This window comes from Hemitrygon akajei, chromosome 14, assembly GCF_048418815.1.
Source record: "Hemitrygon akajei chromosome 14, sHemAka1.3, whole genome shotgun sequence".
Taxonomy (NCBI): Eukaryota; Metazoa; Chordata; class Chondrichthyes; order Myliobatiformes; family Dasyatidae; genus Hemitrygon; species Hemitrygon akajei.
Genome location: NC_133137.1, coordinates 100,109,270 through 100,131,772, shown reverse-complemented (window position 1 = coordinate 100,131,772; position 22,503 = coordinate 100,109,270). Strand labels below are relative to the sequence as shown.

At 42.4% G+C, this 22,503-nt stretch overlaps 1 protein-coding gene across 10 annotated transcripts in view; it reads left to right on the top strand.

Annotated features, from left to right (window-relative positions):
- plxna4 (plexin A4) overlaps positions 1-22,503 on the top strand; it is a 712,781-nt gene that overhangs the window by 678,146 nt on the left and 12,132 nt on the right. For all 10 annotated transcript variants that reach the window (XM_073066781.1, XM_073066783.1, XM_073066775.1 and 7 more), the window contains exons 27-30: positions 2,798-2,897; positions 4,373-4,563; positions 14,096-14,265; positions 20,067-20,279. In XM_073066781.1, the coding sequence (XP_072922882.1) occupies positions 2,798-2,897; positions 4,373-4,563; positions 14,096-14,265; positions 20,067-20,279 (674 nt within the window). The remainder of the gene's footprint in view (positions 1-2,797; positions 2,898-4,372; positions 4,564-14,095; positions 14,266-20,066; positions 20,280-22,503) is intronic.

Below are 22,503 nucleotides of genomic sequence, written 5' to 3'. Positions count from 1 at the left end.
AAAGATAGAAATGGTGGTGAGGAAAGCATAAGGCATTGTTGTCTTCAATGACTGAGTCACTGAGTACAAGGGTTGAGTAAGTAGATGAATGGGAATTGTATGGAGGGCAGGTGCAGGTCGATGGGACAAGGCAGAATGACAGTAACAGATGGGCCAAAAGGCCAGCTTCTGTGTTGTAGTTTTCTGTGACTCTATGTTCAAAACACTCGTTGGGGAACACTTGGGAGTATGGTGTCACCATACTGCTGGAAAGCAGTGTTTAAGCTGGAGAGGGTACAGAACAGATTCACAAGGATGTTGCTTGGGTTGGAGGGCTTGAGTTAGAAGGGGAGTCTGGATGGGCTGGTCTGATTTCCCGGGAGTGAAGGGGTCTAGTGAGGGACATTGCACAGCTACTGTGCACTCAGTGGCCACTTTATTGGGTACCTCCTATACTTAATAATGTGGCCACTGAGTGTATGTTCATGGTCTTCTGCTGCTGTAGCCCATCCACTTCAAGGTTTAGCATGTTGTGCATTTAGAGAAGCTCTTCTACAGACCACTGTTGTAATGCATGGTTACTTGAGTTACTAACACCTTCCTTTCAGCTTGAACCACTCTGGCCATTCTCCACTGACCTCTCTCATTAACAAGATGTTTTTGCCCAAAGAACTACTGCTCACTGGATTTTTTTTTTGTGTTTCGCACCATTCTCTATAAGCACTAGAGATTGTGGTGGGTGAAAATCCCAGGAGTTCAGCAGTTTCTGAGGTACTCAGACCATCCCGAAGCTTTATGCTTTGGCTGTTGGTAGGGTCACCCAGGCCAAACAGATCAAAGGGTAGAGGCCAGACACTGGTCCTCCAGGTTTGAGGGTTCAGCTCAGGGCTAACAACCCTGACTGGTCAAAAAAAAGTTACAGAAACAGCATTGAAGAATCCTTCTGCATCTGAGTGCAACGATGTTCCTGAGACTCCACCTAAGACTTACGTGACTGACAGTAGTGAAAACCAAAAGGAGGCTACTGGCACAATAAAGGAAGCCCTGAACACTGCCAGAGATGGAGGACCTATATTGCTGCCTTAAATGCCAGTGGCATAATGGGTAGTGAGTACCACTGGCAAATTACCAGATTCCAAAAACGTACAGGTTAGTGGGTGCAAGTGGGCAGTGCAGGCACGTTGGGCCGATAGTGCCTGTTATTGAGTTGTATCTCTAACATAATAAAAAGATCAAAAACAACTGGTCTGAAAGGATGGTGGAGTCAAAAGTCTCATTGCAGAGTAGGCAATAATAAACCACAAACTGGAAAGTGAAATTAATCTGAACAGTCTTATTGGAAAGTATTGACAAGATGGACCAAATGGCCTGCTCTTCAGTCCTAAATCACCATGATCTGGACAATTGTGAAGAGTTCTCACATTGGTTTCTTTTTTCAAAATGTTGTGATGAAGGGTTCACAATGCAGGATATCGGCAAAATGTTATGGTGAAGATCGTTAAAGTGTAGGCTAGGTGTTATCCAGGACATAGAAAGGGGTCAAAAGTCTCTCATTGTTAAAAAGCTTAGAGAGAATAAGTTGGACCAGAAGATGGTGCTGAGTCTAGAGGGACTTTTTCTCCATGTACTCTCTCCTTCTTGGTCTCTGAATACAGTTCAGTCTTACCAACCCATATGTTGTAGACTGAAATACTTTATTAGATGTATGGTTTCTGGCAACTGTATTGATTCTTCATTCTCACAGAATAACTGCCATCTTGTTGACAAATGTGGCTTCTGGGAAGTCTATAGGGCTTCATTGCCCATTGTGGAACCTGGGAGAAGTTAGCATAAATTTGTTATCAAAGTACATACTGTATACATTACCGCATACTACATTGAGTTTAATTTTATTGTGGGCATTTACGGTAAATAAAGAATTATAACAGAATTTTACAAAAAAGCTGTACATAAACAGAGACATATAACTAATTGATGGGAGAAGACAAACAGTGCAAATAAAAATAATGCTGAAATGTTAGTCTGTAGGTCTTGGAATCAGTTCAGGATTGAGGTGAGTGAAGTTCACCATGCTCATTCAGGAGCCTGATGGTAGAAGGGTAATAACTATTCCTGAACCTGTGGGTGTGGGGCCAAAGGGTTCTCTACCTCCTGTCCAGTGGTAGAAGTGAGAAGAGAGTATGGTCTAGATGGTGGCCATCCTTGATGATGGATACTGTTTTCTTGTGGATGCACTCCATGGTGGGTAGGACTTTGCCTGTGATGGATTGGGCTGTGCCCACCACTTGCCGTAGTGCACTTCCTCTAATTTAAATTTGTCTTGAGGTTATCAATATGCATGGTCATCAACTCCTTGCTGGTGATTGTGGTGCTTGTGCATGGAACTGAATCCTTCTGAGCTCTGGAACTTGGTCTCATCAATAATTGGAATTTGCTGTCATGCAGACAGGAATCCACATCTGGAATTAACGCTCCCTTAAATGAAGTAAATATATGGGTACTGAAGAAGAGAGTTAGAGATCTGTTCTCTGTTCCAGAGCAGTTTACAGTCTTCCCAGTAAGCTAGCATTGGCTGGCACCAGCTTTTACACAGAAAAATTAAGAAAGATTGTGCCACACTAAATTGTTGACAATAATCCTTCCATAGATTATCTGTTGCTGTATGTACAAATGAATCCCTTGACTATGCTGCTGATTGGCAGTCTCTTCCAGATATTCATTATTTTCAGTGCAATTAGAACAAAAAGCAAAATCTTTGAGTTGCTTGATGAGTTTTTCATCTTTTTTTTCCCTTTCCAAAACCCCCAATCCTCCATAGGTGACAGATGGCTCTGTAGTTGCACTGGTTCCCAAGCAAACAACGGCGTACAATGCTGTCAATAATTCGACTGTCTCTCGAACCTCAGCCAGCAAATATGGTGAGTTCTATCTGCCCCATATTGACCAACCCTTCTCCCATTTCACAGCACATCCTAGATGAAGTTTATCTTCCGTTGTTGTCCTTCCCCCTGCCAGTGTGGGCTTGTTGTTGTTTTGGATCAAGAAACAGAGAGCTGATTAACGAGAGAGAAGATGGAGGATTTACACAAAAATACATTATCCAGTCTAATTAGCTCCTGCTGCTATTTATGCTCTACAATTTTTGTTTTGTTTTGAATACAAGGCCAAGATTTGTTGCCTCATCATAAGTGACCTTCAGCTCAACGGCTTGCAAAGCCATTTCAGAGAATTAAACATATTACTGTGGATCTGGAATCAGGTATAGTTTAGATCCAGTGAGCATGGCACGCAGACAAAGATGATACGTTTTCTCATTTACATTTTATAGTCAATGTTACTTGTTTTCCATTAATTCTAGATCTTTGTCTAATTAGCTATATTTAATTTATACAAAATTATGAAGGTGTAGATAGGGTAATTGCAAGCAGGCTTTTTCCACTGAGGTTGGGCGGGACTACAACCAGAGGTCGTGGGTTAAGGGTGAAATTTGAAACGTTTAAGAGGAACATGAGGGGAAACTTCTTCACTCGGAGGGTCGTGAGAGTGGAATGAGCTACCAGCACAAGTGGTGCATGCAAGCCCAATTTCAACTCTTAAGCGAAGTTTGGATAGGTACATGGAAGGTAGGGGTATGGAGGGCTATGGTCCGGTGCAGGTCGATGGGAGTAAGCAGTTTAAATGGTTTTGGCATGGACTAGGTGGGTCAAAAGGCCTGTTTCTATGACTCCATGAATTCCTCAGCTGTTGCATTGGGGTCTGAAGATAAATACTTTGAGCCTTCTGAGCATGAATTTGGCCATGTATAGTAACTGTGTACTTCAACAAAGACAGGCATAGACAGAGTAAACACCAGCACTCTTTACCCAGGATAATATCAGAAGACATCTTTTTACAGTGATTGGAGGAAAGTTTTGGACAGGTGTCAGTTAGGTTTTTTTTTACACAGAAGGTGGTGGGGGCCTGGAACACACTGCTGAGGGTGGTGGTGGAGGCAGATGTGTTACGGACATTGAAGGGAATCTTGGACAGGCACATGGATGAAAGAAAAATGGAGGGCCAAGTGGAAGGCAGGTTTAGATTGATTTTGGAGTTTTTTGAACCACTCTCCTAAACTGTGGAACTGAATACCTAAAACTATATGGGATGCAGACAGAGTTGACACTTATAAATACCAGCTCAAAACCTATTTATTTAACCTTGGTTTTAACCAACATCTTTTTGCCTTTTATTTTCATGTTTGTATTTTTATCCCATTTTAAAGCACTTTGAACTACAACATCTGTAAAGCATGGTGCCTTACCATGCTAGAATCGCTAGATTTACCAACCTCAGAAATCCTGAGCATGTGAGAGGGGCTAGTTCAATACAGGTCACATTCCCTTCTCTCTTACAGAAACCATGATCCGAAACACAGGCAGCCCTGACAGCCTGCGCTCCCGCACCCCAATGATCACTCCTGATCTGGAGACCGGAGTCAAGGTCTGGCATCTGGTCAAGAACCACGAGCATGGAGACCAGAAGGAGGGCGATCGGGGCAGTAAGATGGTGTCCGAGATCTACCTGACACGACTTCTGGCGACAAAGGTAACATAGAAAGCCTAACACGGGGGGCGGGGGGGAGGTATAATTTTAATGTGATTGGAGGAATGCATAGAAGTAAGTTTTTGACACAGTGGTGGTTACATGGAATGTGCTACGAGGGGCGGTGGTAGTCGCCGATACATGAGGGACTTTTAAGAAACTCTTAGGTAGGCACATGGATGAAAAAAATGAAGGGATTTGTGGGAGTGAAGGGTTAGACTGGTAATAATAATAATAGTAATTTTATTTATAGAGCAGTTTTCATACAGATAAAGGAGTTCAAAGTGCTTTAGAATACAATAAAATACAAACATGAAAATAAAATACAAAATAAAGATAAACATGAAAATAAAAGACAAAAAAAGATGTGAGTTATAAGCAAGGTTAAATAAAGAGGTTTTGAGCCGGTGTTCAGAAATGTCAGCTGAGTCTGCATGCTTTATAGTTTCAGGTATTGAATTCCACAGTTCAGGAGCGTAGTTCAAAACCAATGATCTGCCAATTATCTTTTGAGGGAGATTGATTAAATTTAAGAGACTGGCAGAAGAAGACCCGAAACCTCGAGTACGATTATAAAATGAAACAAATCTGTGATGTACTCCGGTGCCAGACCATTGAGAGCTTTAAAAACAAGTAAGAGAAATAAAAGATGCAGAATGCCAATGCAGAACAGCTAGGCTGGGAGTGATATGTTCCCTCATCCTGGTTTTAGTTAAAAGTCTATCAGCGGCATTCTGAATGAGTTGAAATTTGTCACTTAGATCACATCGTTTCCCCATTCTGATGTTTGGTCTGAACAATAACTGAACCTCTTATTCACGTCTGCATGCTTTTATTCATTGAGTTGCTGCCACATGATTGGCTGATCAGGTATTTGCATTAATGAGCAGGTGTGCACTAGCCCCCCTCCTTACCACACTGGGGCAGCAAGGTAGTGTTGCAGTTATCATAACACTATTACGGCGCCAGCACCTCGCGTCTGTAAGGAGTTTGTACGTTCTCCCCATTATCACGTGGGCTTCCTCTGGCTACTCCGGTTTCCTTGTACAATCGAGAAAGGACGTGTGGGTGGGTTGAGTCCTGACGAAGGGTCTCGGCCCGAAACGTCGACAGAGCTTCTCCCTATAGATGCTGCCTGGCCTGCTGTGTTCCACCAGCATTTTGTGTGTGTTGTTTTGGGTGGGTAGTTTAATTGGTCACATGGGTGCAATGGGGTGGGGGGGGGTGCACAGGCTCACTGGACCAAAAACATCTGTTACCGTGCTGTACCTCTAAATAAAATAAATTTCTGGCTTTATTTGTACCTGGAAACCTATCTGTCTGTGAATAAGGAGGTGTTATATTTATTTCTCCCCCATAATTTAAATGTGTTCCTGGCTCAGTGGTTTAGAACTCTGGCTGCATAAGCACTACACTCTGAAAGGGAAAGACAGAATTAATGAAAAACAGACAGAAAGACGGAGGAAATTACATGGGGAATCAAACAGCTACAGGGACCTAAATCAAGTTATTTTTTGAATTGTTAACAATATTGGTATTTTACATCATGAACGATTATTTCCTACGGTTGGGGAATCAGTAACAAGGAGTCGTCCATAAAATCTGCCACGGGTTATAGTGAATAAAAAATTGCACTAATATCTGAAGCAGGGAGAGTGTGGAAAGTGAACAGAGACAGAGCAGCAAAGAGACAGAACAAGGCAGGATCGACTGGATATATTCCAATGCCTCATAACTACAGCAAAATCAAATGTTCTTTAGATGCAGCAGCTACTCCAGTGCCCAGTAATGGGTGCTAGCTTTAAATTCTTGACAGTGTTTCAAAGTTTCTAGTCAGGGAATTCAGTTTAAAGCTATTTATATTTTTTGTGGGTTTTTAAAATTATTGTGTTCTTTATCTTTTGTGGGTTTTTTTTGCTGCATCGGCTCTGGAATAACAATTGTTTTGTTCTCCTTTACCCCTGTGCACAGCAAGTGACATTAAACAAATTTGAATCTTGTTTATGAACATTTGCACAAATAATCCTAAAAATAATAATTTGTTGTCTGCATTCTACCAACATTTGAGTGGGAATCTAGGAACTTATTCGGAAAGTTGGTCCACCTTCAAATATTTCTTTTTGACAGATCCATTATAAACAGGGTGGAGGATCTCTGACAAGCAATTTTAATCTGAATATTAAAGATGCTGAATTTAATTCTGCAGAGCTGGGGTAGATATTCAAACACACAGGGAGAAGGCCTGGTGCAGTAAACGACCCATGTTAAATGAAGCATCACAATTAGAAGTCGGGAGGAATCGTCTCCTATTTGTTTCCTGGAGATCTGCCCAGATGATTATTGTGGTGTTCAATCCATTTTACTTAAAAACTGATGAAGAAGTGAAGCTTCCTTCTGTTCATCATTTGTGACAAATTATCCAAAATGCGTCACCCAAGTCTGCAAGTGGCGCGAGCAGGAGGATGCCATCTGGCCTCTTGAAACACCCTCTGTCGTTTAGGCCTGGCTGTGGCAGGCAGCATGGCTGGTCAGCAGAGTGAGTGAACCCAAGTCCTTGGTGTTGCCAGCTCTGTTTGATTCACACAGCCAAAAAACAGTGAGCAAGCAGAGGCAGCCTTACTTTTCCAGCAAACCCAGTGGGCTAGGTGCCAATTGACTCTGGGAGATGGTAATGCCCCCACATTTGGCTGGACACTAAGGTCTAGTCATAATTTGGATCTTGTGTGAGGACCCTAGGGAGGTGAGTATCCGAGGCAGAGACAGGGCTGGCTTGGGAAGTGTATCCGAAGAAGAGGCGGAAAATATCACTGAGTACTACTTTCTGCTGAAATCAGTCCCTCACACGGCATCAGCCCTGCCCAGAACTGTCTCACAAGATGGGCCAACCAACACATCTCTCTGCACAGTCACTCACCAGACCTGAGCCCGGCCAGTGAATGCCAGCAGACTGTTCCTTACGGGAGTGTCACAGTTTCCCTGCACTCTCGAAGCCGCATACGAAATGTCTCACTCGCTCTTGCTCTCTCATTCACCCACTCACATCCTTGCACTCTCATACTCAGGTGTGCACAAACTTGCGCTCATTTTCACACACACAAATCTGCAAAATACTTACACTCACATTCACAGAAACCCAATGAGAGTTGGTTATAATATTGGAAGGTAAAGAGTGAGTGGGAGTAGGATAGGTAGATGGAGGAATATAGTGAGTGAGATAGTGATGGATACAGAGGCAGACAAAGAAAACCTCACAGGATTTCAATACATACAACACTGCACCAAAGTCTTAGGCACATAGGCAGCATGTAGCTAGGGAGCCTAAGACTTTGCACAGTACTGTAGTAATTTTATGTATTACACTGCACTGCTGTTGCAGAAAAATAAACAGGTTTCATGGCATATGTGAGTGATGACAAACCTGATTCTGATGTTGGTCCTTACTGTGGACTGTGAGTGGGAAGGGGGCATAGAGCGGAATTCTGGTTGGGAAAGCAGGAAGGAAGCGGGAAGCACCAGGGAGACATTCTGTAATGATCAATAAAACAATTGTTTGGAATCAAATGGCTTGCCTGGTGTCCCAGGGCTGGATGTGTCAAAGCAACCCCCCCCCCCCCCACCCCACCGCCTCTGGCACTCCTTCACTGCCATCTGTCCCACACCCCTCCTGCAGAACTCCTCCCTCGCCAGTATCAACATCCGTCGCTTTCAATATACCCAATGTTTTGGCCTCCACAGACATCCGTGGCGGTGAATTCCACACATTCACCACCTTCTGGCTAAAAAAAATTCCTGCTTGTACTCTGAGGCTGTGCTCTCTGGTCCTAGACTCCTCCACTGTAGAAAACATTCCCTGCATGTCCACTCTATTTAGGCCTTTCAGTATTCGATAGGTTTCATTAAATAGCTTTTTATTTCTGATTAATTTCAAAAATGCTTAAATACTTCAATTCTGGACGTGGTTTACAACTCCCAGCTCCAAATAGATGGCCCAGGCTACTGGACTTAAACCAAAAGCTGCAGCTACTGTTATACTGCACCTATTTAAAACTTACTAATCCTGAGCAGAGGCCCACCTCGGTGTTTTCATGCTTCACTCCGGGGTCAATGAACAGGCATCCAATCGAATGATCCTATTAATAGAGTTGATGTACCCTCCCTGATTACAGCAATTATGAATCTGATTGGGGCATTAGTTTAATTGCCCATGTAAACCCATTCAGTCTGACCTGCCATGTAAATCCTTTCGATCTGTACTTGTGCCCACTGTGTCTCATCTGTCTCTCAGTACAAAGCAGTTCTGCGAGCACAGAGGCAGAAACTTGGAAAGGCATTATTATCATTCAGGATTGTATTACACAGAGCGGGGATTAGGCACTGTCCCTGGGTGATTGCTTCTCCTTGACCTTTATATTAATCTGTTCAGTTGACAGTACTCGCACCTCTGAAAGATACGTGCTTGGGGTTTGGGCTCAGTATATTTACACAGAGTGGCATAGAATTTTAGGTCAAATTCCATTGGTTTTCTTCTGGCAATTTGTCCAAAATTAAAATTCCCACTAATTACATTTGGCATAATTTCCTCATTCTACATCATGATTTCTGCAGTAAAACCCACCAGACTCAGACCCCGCCTACAATAATTGGTGCACCCATAGAGAGAGTGAGAACATAGAACCTAGGACAGTTCAATACAGGGACAGGCGTTTTGGCCCATAATGTGTGTTGAACCAATTAAATTAGTAATTGAATGGCTAACTAAATTAATCTTTTCTGGCCCCACAATGTCCATATCTTTCCATATTCCATATATCCATGTGCCTATATAAATATCTCTAATGTTTCTGCTTCTGCCACCACCCCAGACAGCACATTCTGGGTACCCACCATTCTCTGTGTAAATAAACTTGCCCCTCACCTCCACAAGCTTCCGGGCTGCAGCTTGTCCCAGAAATAGTCACCTCTATTGGGTGCTAAAACAAAAATAGTTTTAGAATCACATTTCTATTTCTTGAAAACTGACCAGAATGGCCCAGCGTACCTGGAAGGTCTTCTCCTTTAATCAAGCCATTTTCAGTCTTTTTTAATTTAGTCCACAATCTGGTACTGCTTAAAATCAGATTACTCTCACTATGAGGGGATTCACATTGTAATTAAAAAATGTTTTTTTCCACGGTTAAACCCATCTTTCTTGGACTAATCAAATGACAGGAAGTTGCCCTTTTAATATTACAAAGAATATTTGGTGAGACAGCACACTTTTGTCAGAGTTATTTTTAAGCTGTGCAAGATTATGGGGCAGATCATTTTGAGCAGATGCTTACTTGTTGACATAGGGGTTCAGAGAGGGAAGCAGTGATCGAACATTTCTCAAAATGAGTCCAGTTTGCACCTGATGGCACCAAAGCCAAACATCCTATCCAAAAACATGTCAGTCAGTTAAGAAACCAGATCTACGTGGTCTAGCCAGTGAGGTCCAGGTCTCTAGTATCTAATTCTCATTGGAGAGGTGGAGTGCAAACTACACCATTGCATTTTGCCAATACAATGGATTCCAGTTAATTGGACCATCGGTTGATCAGAGCAGCCGCTTATTTGGGACAACACTTAAAGAAAAAAAACTGGTCCAGAAAATTACAGGGATTTATTTTTGACACTCTACTGCATGATTCGGGCAGGAGATTATTGCCAAGCAGGTTCTTAACTAGTATCAGTTACGCACACTTATGTGGCCACTAGACGCTACACTGCGCTTAGAGCAATTTTTAAATAGTGGCAGTTGTGTGTGTTTGTGTTCAAAAAGCAGTGATTTTTGTCACTGGTAGTTGGTGAGAAATATGCAGTAAGACAATTCCAAACTGTTTTGCTCACTGTAGTTTCAAGCATTTAGGCTTGGAGATGCCAGGAATGGCCAGGAGTGAAAATGAAACAGTTTCACTACTTCAAGTTAAGAACTACAAAGAATTTGAAGGTATCACCAATAATCTTAAATATTACAATGAAAATGAAGACTTGGAGGATGCAATTGTCAACAGCATTGTATGAAGGCAGTCCACTATCTGCACTCGGTGTCTGTGCTGATCTTGTTCAATTACAGTCAATCAAATGAACATGGCAGTGTACACTGGATGAATTCCTCCATCGATAACTATTAGGAACTAATACACTGTTTTATAGTACTGTAATACTATCGTTAGTGCTATAATTCGTTCTGTATTTTATTTAGATACATAATTTGTTACTCAGTTTTTCTTTTTTTTTATACCTTTTTAACTATTTCCATGCAACTTTGGCTAATTGGGGCAGCTGCTTAATTGGGCCAAAATGTACTGGTCCCAATGTGCCCAAATTAAGCAGAATCCACTGTAGTTGTTTCAGTTGGTAGAGATGAGTGATCAGTGCAACCTAGTTGGTATTTTCCACACCTACTGGACAAATAATATCACCCTCAGGGGAATCAAAAATGTCCACAATGTTATAAACACCAGAATAAGTTGTTAAGTAATTTTACTGTCCCCACATTGGAGTTCAATAAATGGGCTGGGGACTGGGGATTACAAAGATAACAGTAACACTGCAAAGAGGAAATAATTGCACCTCAAAGGGGGAGATCAGTGCTTCAAGGGAAGGTGTGACAGCTAATTAAAAATGAGTCAGCCAGCATAGCAGTTAGTGGGAACACTTTATAGCGCCAGCGATCATCTCCGCTAAGGAGTTTGTATTTTCTCCCTATGAATGCGTGAATTTCCTCAAGGTGCTTCAGTTTCCTCCTACATTACGAAGACATATGTGTAGCGTTAGGGTTGGTAAGTTGTGGGCATGCCTAGTTGACACCTGAAACTTGGTGATACTTGCAAGCTGTCCCTGCACAATCCTCGCTGATTGGATTTGACGCAAGAGACGCTTTTCACTGTATGTTTTGATGTACATGTGCAAATAAAACTAATCTTACAAATCTCATGTTAGAATGCAGCACCAAATACGTCCTTCTGCCCACTAGACTTTCACCTCTTGCTACTGACTAAGTTGTTGCAAACTTTGTTACCCTTCTAGCTGCCAGGAAAGCTTACTCTGCATGCTGCTAATTGTTCTTTCAATCCAGATTCAGTCATCCTGAGAAAGGTTCCCAGGCCAGTCCTTGTGGAAATCAGCTGAGCCACTTTATAGCATCAGTGAGCAAGCTAGAGACGAAGCCTCTCAGTATGGTGGATCTCAGGGGAAAACTCAGACCTTCTCCTCAGATGTAGTTTATTGAAGGAAAACTGAGAGAGAATTCAGCAATAAAATGAACCCTTCCTAACATTTCCAACTTAAGTACAGAAATCTTTATGCTAGATCTTTGTCTGACAAGTGTATAATTTACCTTGTTTGGCATTTGGCTTCAATAAATAAGAATGACTTGTTGTTTATGTAGGTAACTTATCCAACGGGGCCATCAGTGTCGGTTACAAGTAGCAATTTTTTACACAAAATTGATTCCACCTGACATGTTTAATGTCCTGAAATTTGTAAGCAAGCGTCACCTCATTTTCGTAACTGGCATAACATTTTTCTTCCAAAATGCCTCTGAGTCAGAGCAATGCTTGGGGCCTATCAGACAAATGAAGCCTGTCAGAATTGCATTAATGTTGTTGCCATCTTTAGCAGCTGCCAGGTGCATAAAGTGTCTCTTCCACTTCTGTCCTTCCTCTGCACCACCTCCCGCACCCCTCCCAATTTCTCTCCCGTTGTACGCCGGGATAAGCTGTCAATGGCCTGGTAGACATGCTAGAAATATTATGATTGTCAGCTAACATGAATCTTCCACGGTGTCTGAGCAGAATGAAAACGTGCTGCTGTTGAGCGACCAGCCTATTCATCTTTATCAGTGCTCCGAGATGCAGCATTAACCCTGTAGTGAACTCACACATCGTTAACCACTGGGATTGCTTCATGAGGCCTACATAGATAGGCAGTTATTCTTTCTCATATAGAATCAATTCAGTAAGTCAGTTTTGTGTACAAAAATCTTGTGCCCTCCACTTAACAGACTTGGTAGACCATGGCTTTTCATGCTTCCAGTGTCAGTGTCAAGAATTCCTCTTCTTATTTTTAGCATGTGCAAAATGGAAAATACACACTTAGTGGCCACTTTATTAGGTACACCTGTACACCTACTCATTAATGCAAATATCTAATCAGCCAATCATGTGGCAGTAACTCAGTGCATGAAAATATGCAGACACGGTCAAGAGGGTCAGTTGTTGTTCAGATCAAACATCAGAGTGGAGAAGAAATGTAATTTTAGGTGTTTGAGGAGTTTTGGATTGTCACCAGATACTCACTAATTTCTACAGATAGACTTAGGAAGCATTCTAACTGTCTGGCATGTGGGGTGGACATTGCACAGGATCAAAGTAAGCTGCAAAAAGTTGTGAACTCAGTCAGCTCCATCATGGGTACTAGCCTCCGTTGCATCCAGGACATCTTCAAGGTCTGATACCTCAGAAAGGTGGCATCATCATTAAGGACCCCCATCGCCCAGGACATGAGCCCATCTCATTGCTGCCATCAGGGAGAAGATACAGAAGCCTGAAGACACACACTCAACAATTCAGGAACAGCTTCTCCCCTCTGCCATCTGATTTCTGAATGGACATTGAACCCATGAACACTACCTGACTACTCTTTTTATTTCTGTTTTTGCAGAACTTACTTGATTTAACTACTTAATATGTACATATATATACTTACAGTAATTCACTTTTATTTCTCAACTGCATGCATCAACAAATTCCACAGCATATGCCGGTGGTATTAAACGTGATTCTGATTCTGATTCTAAGTGACTTTGACCGAGGAATGATTTTTGTTGCCAGTCAAGGTGATTTGAGTATATCAAAAACTGCTGATCGCCGGGGCTTTTCACACACAACAGTCTCTAGCGTTTACAGAGAATGGTGCAAAAAAGAAAAAGTACCATCCAGTGAGCAACAGTTCTGTGGGTGTAAACGCCTTGTTTATGAGAGAAGTCAGAGGAGAATGGCCAAATTGGTTCAAGCTGACAATAATTCAGTTACCATGTGTTACAACAGTAGTGTGCAGAAGAGATCTCCGAACGTACAGCACATCGATCCTTGAAGTGAATGGGTTACGGCAGAAGCCTTGATCTTCAGAGTTGAAACATTCTTCATGAATTTTTATTGTGCAGGTTGAATTGAAGACTTGGGATTAGCTGGGAGGATGCTGTGGTTAGCATGGAATTTGGACTGAAGGGCTTGTTCCATGCTCTGTTACTTTATGACTCTGATTCTAGGCTTACTTAATACATGTTCTCAGCAGAGAAACAGCAGGAAAAGCTGAAAGAAGATAAGAATTGAATGAAATTAAAAGAAAAAGAATGAAATTAAAAGACGTATCAAAAGAATTGGACACAGTGCCTCAGTGCCCAGTCTTAGTGACAGGCAAACTAATCCAGTGTTTGTTTGTGTCCTGCCTAGTAGTTTAGAGTCTCACTGGTTCTGCATTATTTCAGTGAGTTTCTGTCTCTCCTCCCTAGGGTACGCTGCAGAAGTTTGTGGATGACCTCTTCGAGACAATCTTCAGCACGGCACATCGAGGGAGTGCACTGCCGCTTGCCATCAAATACATGTTCGACTTCCTGGACGAGCAGGCGGACAAGCACCAGATCCATGACCCACACGTCCGCCACACCTGGAAAAGCAACTGGTGAGTGATCGGGGGCAGTTGGGAGCCAGGTGCCGGGTGACCAAGGGCAGGCGTTGCCAGGCCAAAGGCTCAAGGAGAGATACAGCACAGAAACACCTCTGTCTAAACTAGCTATTGTTCTAAACTTCTCACTCTAAGAGGAGCAAAGCCTGCTGGAGTGAAGGCTATGGAGTGGAATCAACATTGAAAGTTTCTGGCTGAGACCCTGATGAAGGGTCTTGTCCAGAAACATTGACTGTTTATTCCTGACCTGCTGAGTTCCTCCAGCATTTTGTGTGTCTTGCTCAGGATATCCAGCATCTACAGAACCCCCTGTGTTTAGGATTCTCCACTGCTGCAGTCACTAAGACTTAGGTGCCACTTGTGACTTGGTTGCATAATGATATTCATAATGTTACTGTTCAAATGAAGGTCAAACTGCATCTAAGTGCCCCAGAATGCTTCCCAATGGAATATCAGAAGCAAAGGCTGATGCATGCACTGGTACAAATATGGTCGTTCTGTTAGAGAGTCTGGAATTGAGAAGCATTGACTAACAGTCCCAGTAAAGCTTATTCCTGTGCTGCATACTCTGTGTAGTTTACCTAGAACAAGCCAATTGAGGATGTAAAGCCCTTTACTTTTTCTACCTATCACTTCCCAGCTTCCCACTTCATCCCCTCCACTGTCCCACTAACCTACCTTCCCCCTCACTTGGTTTCACCTTCTAGCTCGTCCTCTTTCCCTTCCCTCCACCTTCTTATTCTGACTTCTTCCCCCTTCCTTTCCAGTTCTAATGAAGTGTCTTGGCCTGAAACATCGACTCTTTATTGCTTTCCATAGTTGCTGCTCAACCTGCTGAGTTCTTCCAGCATTTTGTGTGTGTTTCTCTGGATTTCCAGATCTGCAGAAACTCTTTCTTGTGTTTATATGATGTGAGTGAGGATTGCAAGATTTGTACATCTCCTCCCCTCACTTCTAATGCAGGGAATGCAGTTCATTTTTAATTTTCAAACCGCTCTCACATTGTTTAATGGCAACGACAGAGCTCATTCCAAAATATGCCTCGGTGTCACGTTTTCCTTAATGCTTCACACCCCTCATTGATTAAGCTGCAGGAAGATTAAGTACTCATTTAAAAGTAATAAAAATAAAGCAGATGCTTACTTTCCACAAGGCATAATGTTCTTAATTGTGTGGATGTTGCTTCATTCATCACTGAACTGAGAGGGCTTGAGCAGTCACAAAAAGCAATCCACAGCTACCATGGCAACGGGTGGATGGGGCGAGTTTGATAATCTTTATAAAATCTCCCATGTCTTAATGCATCAGCCCCTACCACCAGGGATGATAGTAGAGACTGATACTTTAGGACATTCAAGAGACTGTTAGGCATGTAGATGTTGGAAAAAGGGAGGGCTATAGACCATGTAGAAGGGAAGAGTTAGATTAACCATGGATTGGTTGTGTGCCAAAGGGCCTGTGCTGTCCTCTGTTCTAAGTTGTATGGTCTGTGTTCTAGTACTTGGAATGCTGCCGGAATTGTGATACAAGATCTAGACTAATATTGATACTAAGTAAAGAATGTTCTCCTTCCGAAAATGATCGATTTCCATCTCAGCAAGGTGTTTAGTGCTTGGTCATCAATGTCGATATAAAGCATTTAAGAGGAAGTTAAGTAAAAGAGAACAGCTCTTGAATGCTGGTATTTATTCATTCCCCCTCCCATTCTTCCTCATCTGACCAACAACAAATCCAATTATTCTTTCTGCCTTGTGGATTCCCCTTTTCTCTTCAGCACATCAGTGCTGTTGACCTCAGCTGCCACTATGTGATGTTCCTACCACTACGAAGATTATAAATATTGTCCTAAATTCCCTTTAGTCATTGCAAGCAACTGCCGTAGACTTGTTAGCCCGAATTCTGATATTGTCGAAGAGTTATGGCTTGTCAGGGTTTATTTTGCTTGAAGTCAAGGAGCAAACCTGAATAAGGTACACAGTTTTAAAAAAGGTGTTGGATCTGTAGATTGTGATCCAGAAGTTCTTCAGAAGTCAAGAATGAGGCATACAACTTGGTGGACACACCTTCTTTATTAGATGTTACAACAACAGATTCAGATTCATTATAGTTATCATAAGTGCATGTAAACATACAATGAAATGAGCCGTATGCATTAACAACCACCCCAACCTATGAATGTGCTGGGCGCAGCCCGCACGAGTCACCAGCATTCCAGCGCCAACATAGCGTGTCCACAATGCTCAGGCAAAAGGACACAGAACACAACAAAACAGCACACACCAAGGAACAAAACGGCAAAAAAGCCCCATTCCTCCCTCCCACCCACCTACCCATACACATACACAAGTCAGAGCAGAGAGAAAAGGCGCATTCCATTGATAAGAAGTAACCTATGTAACAGGTTTAATGGTTTGACACAGGCTGCAGAGAAACTTCTAGAGAAGTATAGAATCAGATATACTATAGTTACTGAAGAGTCACTTACACACATGCAAGTGATAATATAAAAGTTATAAGCAACGATGGGAAAGTTAAACTACATAATTTAACTCTTCTATGCTTGCTTATCATTTTTATTCTACACCCTAATCCAAGAGGGGCTTGGAGTGAGATAGGAACAAACTTATCCCCATAGTAGGAGTGTCTGAAATGAGAGGGCCTGGGTTTAAATGTGGAGTAAGAGGTTTAGAAGAGATCTGAGAAGGAACATTTTTACCGAGGGTGCGATGAGAATATGGAACAGAGAGCCGGTACTCCCACAACATTTAAGATGTATCCAGACAAGCACATAAATCAGAATCAGAGTCAGGTTTAATAGGACTGGCACATGACGTGAAATTTGAAAACTTTGTGGCGACTATACAATGCAATACATGGTAGATATAAAAGAAACTGAATTACAGTAGTATATATGTGTATATTAATTTGTTAAATTAAGACAATAAGTGCAAAAACAGAAATTTTAGAAAAAGGTAGAGTTCAATGCCCATTCAGAAATCGGATGGCAGAGGGGAAGAAGCTGTTCCTGAATCCCTGAGTGTGTGCCTTCAGGCTTCTGTACCTCCTTCCTGATGGTAACAATAAGAAGAAGGCATGTGAGCAAACACGAGGAAATCTGCAGATGCTGGAAATTCAAACAACAACACACACAAAATGCTGGTGGAACACAGCAGGCCAGGCAGCATCTATAGGGAGAAGCACTGTTGACGTTTTGGGCTGAGACCCTTCGTCAGGAGAAGGCATGTCCTGGGTGGTGGGATCCTTGATGATGGAATCACTTCTTGAAGATGTCTTGAATACAATGGAAGCTGGTACCTATGATGGAGCTACTAATTTTACAACTCTATGCAGCTTATTTAATCCTGTGTCGTAGCCCCCCTCCCAAAACCGCACCCCACATACCAGGTGGTTTTGCAGCTAGTCAGAATGCTCCATGGTACATCTGTAGAGGTTTTTGAGTGTTTTAGGTGACAAACCAAAAACTGCTGATGAACTATAGGCACTATCTTGCCTTCTTTATAACTGCATTGATATGCTGGGATCAGGTTAAATCCTCAGAGATCTTGACACCCAGGAACTTGAAATTGCTCACTCTCTCCACTTCTGATCCCTCTATGAGGATTGGTTTGTGTTCCCTCATCTTTCTGAAGTCCACAATCAGCTTGCTGGTCTTACAGCTTGTTGAGTCATCAAAGCATTAACAGCTTCTTACCAAGTTGTGGTAAATAGGGTTAATACTGAGCAGACCCAGTGGGCTGAAACTGTTACCATGATGCATGATTCTATGTCTGTAACACAGAATGGATCCAGGAAAGGATAGGGGGAAAGAGCAGGCTGGAGTACAGTAGACACTTGGCAAGGAGTGACGTGAGAAAGTAAAGGGCAGAGGAAAAAGAGAGGGGGCCAGGATTGGAGCCGAGATTCATCTCTGAACTAATTTGATCTGACCATGCGGCAATCATTTCATTTGTTCCAGTGTACCTGCTGTTATTACACAGCTATGGTGCAATCAGGTCCAGATTAGCTGTAGAGTCTGTATAAAGATCATGCTAATTGACTTCAAATCTGGAAATGTTAACTTCTGAAAACAAAGAGCCAGGTGAAAATATTGAACACAGCTGATGTCAGCCTTGTCGGTTTGAGCTGGTTACGAAGAACAGGGATAGGTTCACAATCTGATGGGAAAGCAGTGGCTTGCTATTCTGAAGGATGAGGCCAAATGGTCAAGGAACCATTTGATAAGCACAAGGGATCCTGCAGATGCTGGAAATCCAGAGCAACACACACAAAATGCTGAGGAACTCAGCAGGCCAGGCAGCAGCTATGTAAAGGAATAAAGAAACATAGAAAACCAAACGCACAGTACAGGCCCTTCAGCCCACAGTGCCGAACATGTACTTACTTTAGAAATTACCTAGGGTTACCCATAGCCCTCTAATTTCTAAGCTCCATGTACCTATCCAGGAGTCTCTTAAAAGACCCTATCATATCCGCCTCCACCACCGTTGGCGGCAGCCCATTCCATGCACTCACCACTCTCTGCGTAAAAAATTTACCCCGAAAGCTGTCTCCTTTCAAACTCTTCATGCTGGTCTAACTCGGTGATGTCCACATGTTTGCTCAGTCAACCCTCAATCAAAAGAGTTGCCGTTTTGGGCCGAGATCCTTCATCTGTCCTGATGAAGGTCTTGGCCTAAAATGTCTGTTCCTTTCCATAGGTTCTGCCTGACCTGCTGAGGAATCTGTTCATCCTGGTCTACATTGTGACTTCTGCAAATCAGAATAAGGGCTGCCATTTCTGATGGAGCACATTCCAGGAGGTTCCATAACCACTTCCTTCTTCCACCACTCTGTCTCCACATTCTCTCCTTTAGTTAATTAACAGAACTGCCTGACCACATCAGGCAGCAAGCAGAAAGGCTTCCAGCTGGATTTGTCTTGTCTGCATCATATTGCACTCTATAATGATTGAATCAAAGTGTTTTAAGATTCTTTTAAACTAACTTCTTGTTAATTCGCATTTCTTCCCCTTCTTTGCCTGCTGCAGCATCCTAGAAATTTTTATTAAACTCCAAGAGATTCTGGAGCAGGCTGAGAGGATTTGGCAGCACCTTGTAGAGTTAGCATCCCTGGCTTGATATATTCCTGGAGATCTCTTTGCATGACTTGTTATCCTCCGTTGCCAATCCCCTCTTGCCATTAGTCATCCCACACACTGGTCACCTTCCAATGCCATTTGTAAAGTTCATGACTCGACCAGATAAAGTTTATTCTTTATCTGGTCTAGTTTTTCTGGCATAACAAATAAACGAAAAAAAACCAACAAATGTACTAGACAAAGTTTCAGGAACCTGAAGGCACACATTCGACAATTCAAGAACGGATTCTTCTACTCTGCCATTAGGTATCTGAATGGACATTGAACCCATGAACACTACCTCACTATATATTTTCTTCTTTTTGCACTACTTATTTAATTTAACTTTAAATATGTGTGTGTGTATATATATGTATATATACACACATACATATATTTATATATTTACATACACACACTGTGTATATATTTACCATAATTACAGGTTTTATTATTATGTATTGCAATGTACTGCTGCCATATAACAACAAATTCTGTGACATATACCAGTGATATTACACCTGACTCTGATTCTGATTCTGAATTCTGTTTGTGAGGTGTCAGGGGCATGAATCTTTCTCTGGAGAGTCACTGGAGTGAATACCAAGTTGATTTCGGGATCTGCTGTCCCTCACCATGTCTCTTCTTTATTCCTTACTAGCCTACCCTTGAGGTTTTGGGTGAACGTGATCAAGAACCCCCAGTTTGTCTTTGACATCCACAAGAGCAGCATTACGGACGCCTGCCTCTCGGTCGTCGCTCAGACATTCATGGACTCGTGTTCGACTTCGGAGCACAGACTGGGCAAGGACTCCCCATCCAACAAGCTGCTCTACGCCAAGGACATCCCCAACTACAAGAGTTGGGTGGAAAGGTCAGTAATGAACTTCCGTATTTTGAAAGGTCTAGATTGAGTGAATCTGGAGAGGACCTTTCCTATAGTGGGGAGTCTAGGAACAGAGGGCGCAGCTCAGAATAGAGGGATGTCCCTCTATAGAACAGAGATGAAGAGGAATTTCTTTAGCTAAAGTGTGGTGAATCTGTGGAGTTCATTCGCACAGACAGCTGTGGAGGCCTAGTTTAAAGCGGAGGTTGACAGGTTCTTAATTAGTCAGTTTGTCAAAAGTTATGGGGAGAAGGCAGGAGAATGGGGTTGAGATGGATCATACATCAGCCGCAATGGAATGGCGGAGCAGATTCATTGGGCTGAATGGCCTGATACTGCTCCTAGGTCTTATGGTCTAATGAGCTTCTGCAGCGGCTCAGTGCATTCCTTATGACTACCAGATTATAAGCATGTTGCGCGAACGATGCTGCTATATATCATTCTCTTAGCTTTCTGTAACCCATGCCCATTCATAATGAGAAAAATCTTTTACACCCTGGTGAAATATTCAGTCAAACTGGCACTGTATGCCCTTAGCCAATACTTTTTTTTCTAATTTCTTCAAGGAAAAGTGCAGAGAATTATCTTTATCCTGTCTCACTATCAATATTGCCTGGGATTATTTTCTTATTTATTCATTTAGAGATACAGTGTGGAGCAGGCCCTTCTGGCTTAATGAGCATCCCACTTCTTTAACCCCTGCCTAATCACAGGACAATTTACAATAAACAATTAACCCACTAACCCATACGTCTCTGGCTCTCTTCTCACTGCTGCCATCAGGTGGATGGTACAAGACCCTCAGACTCGTACCACCAGGTTCAAGAACAGTTACTACCCCTCAACCACCAGGCTGTATAGTCTCATCTATTGAGATGTTCCCGCAATAAGTTTAAGAATCTCATTTTAAGGACTCTTTATCTTATTATTTCATGCTCACGTTATTTATTGCTGTTTACTTATATTTACATTTGCACATTTTTTTGTCTTTTATGCTCTACGCGATCTTTCATCGATCCTTTTACAGTTACTATTCTATAGGTTTGCTGCATATGCCTGTAGAAAAAGAATCTCAGGGTTATATGTGGTGACATATATGTACCCTAATAATAAAATTTACTTTGATATGTTGAACTTTGAACTTTGAATGTGGGAGAAAACTGGAGCATCGAGAGGAGCGTACAATCTTCTTACAGGGAATGTTGGATTTGAACTCCAAGATCCAAGCTGTAATAGTGCGTGCTAACTACTACGAGGAAGCAGTGTGTAGTTTTTAACGTCAGAAGGCTCCAGTTAACCCTGGTGGATTGGCAGCCTCACTGGACTGCTAGTGAAATGTGGGGAGAGAGCAATAGATGGACAATGCGGAGGGCAGAAAAAGGCACCAGGCAGGAGGCAACATTCAATCAAAATAATATGTGCTGGCATGCCAGTACCAGGTGTCTGATGTCTGGGTCTTCAACAAGAGCCTGCCAGTTTGTCAGGACACCCAGAGTGTCGGAAGGAAGATGGAGGTGAGCAGATGGCTTTTCTCTGATCTGACATTTCTGCCTCTCCTGCTGACAATATTGGTACTGGAATGTTGTTATAAAGAAATAATGAGATTGTCAGGGGAGTAACTGCCTCTTGGGAATATTTTCTTCATTATTTCATATTTAATGTATTTCAGACACCCAACAAGCAGTATATTATTATGCATATTTCTATTTTTCTGTCTAGAAACAAAAATAAACTGAAATTATTCACTGTATAATAGGAAATATTCAATATGCACAATATGGAATGTTCAATATGACATCAAAGTCTGTTCGTTTTTACAGCATATTTTATTGAGTTGTGTATCTTATTCAGAGATATGGTGAGGAGCATGTCCTTCTGGCCCCTGAGTTGCTCTGCCAGCAACCCACCAACTTATCCCCAGCCGGATCACAACAATTTACAATGACCCACTAACCCTTTGGATTGCGGGTGGAAATCCGGAGCACTTGGAGGAAACCCGTGTGCACACGGGAAGGATGTACAAACTTTCTTACAGATGATGCCAGAATTGAATTCCGAACTCGGTCACCCCAAGCTGAAGTAGCATCGTGCTTACCGCTCTGCTGCTGTGGCATCCCAACAGCACAGTAGTGTTAGCACAACACTTCACAGTGCAGGTGACCTGGGTTCAACTCCTGCCACTGTCTGTAAGGATGTTCTCTCCATGACTGCT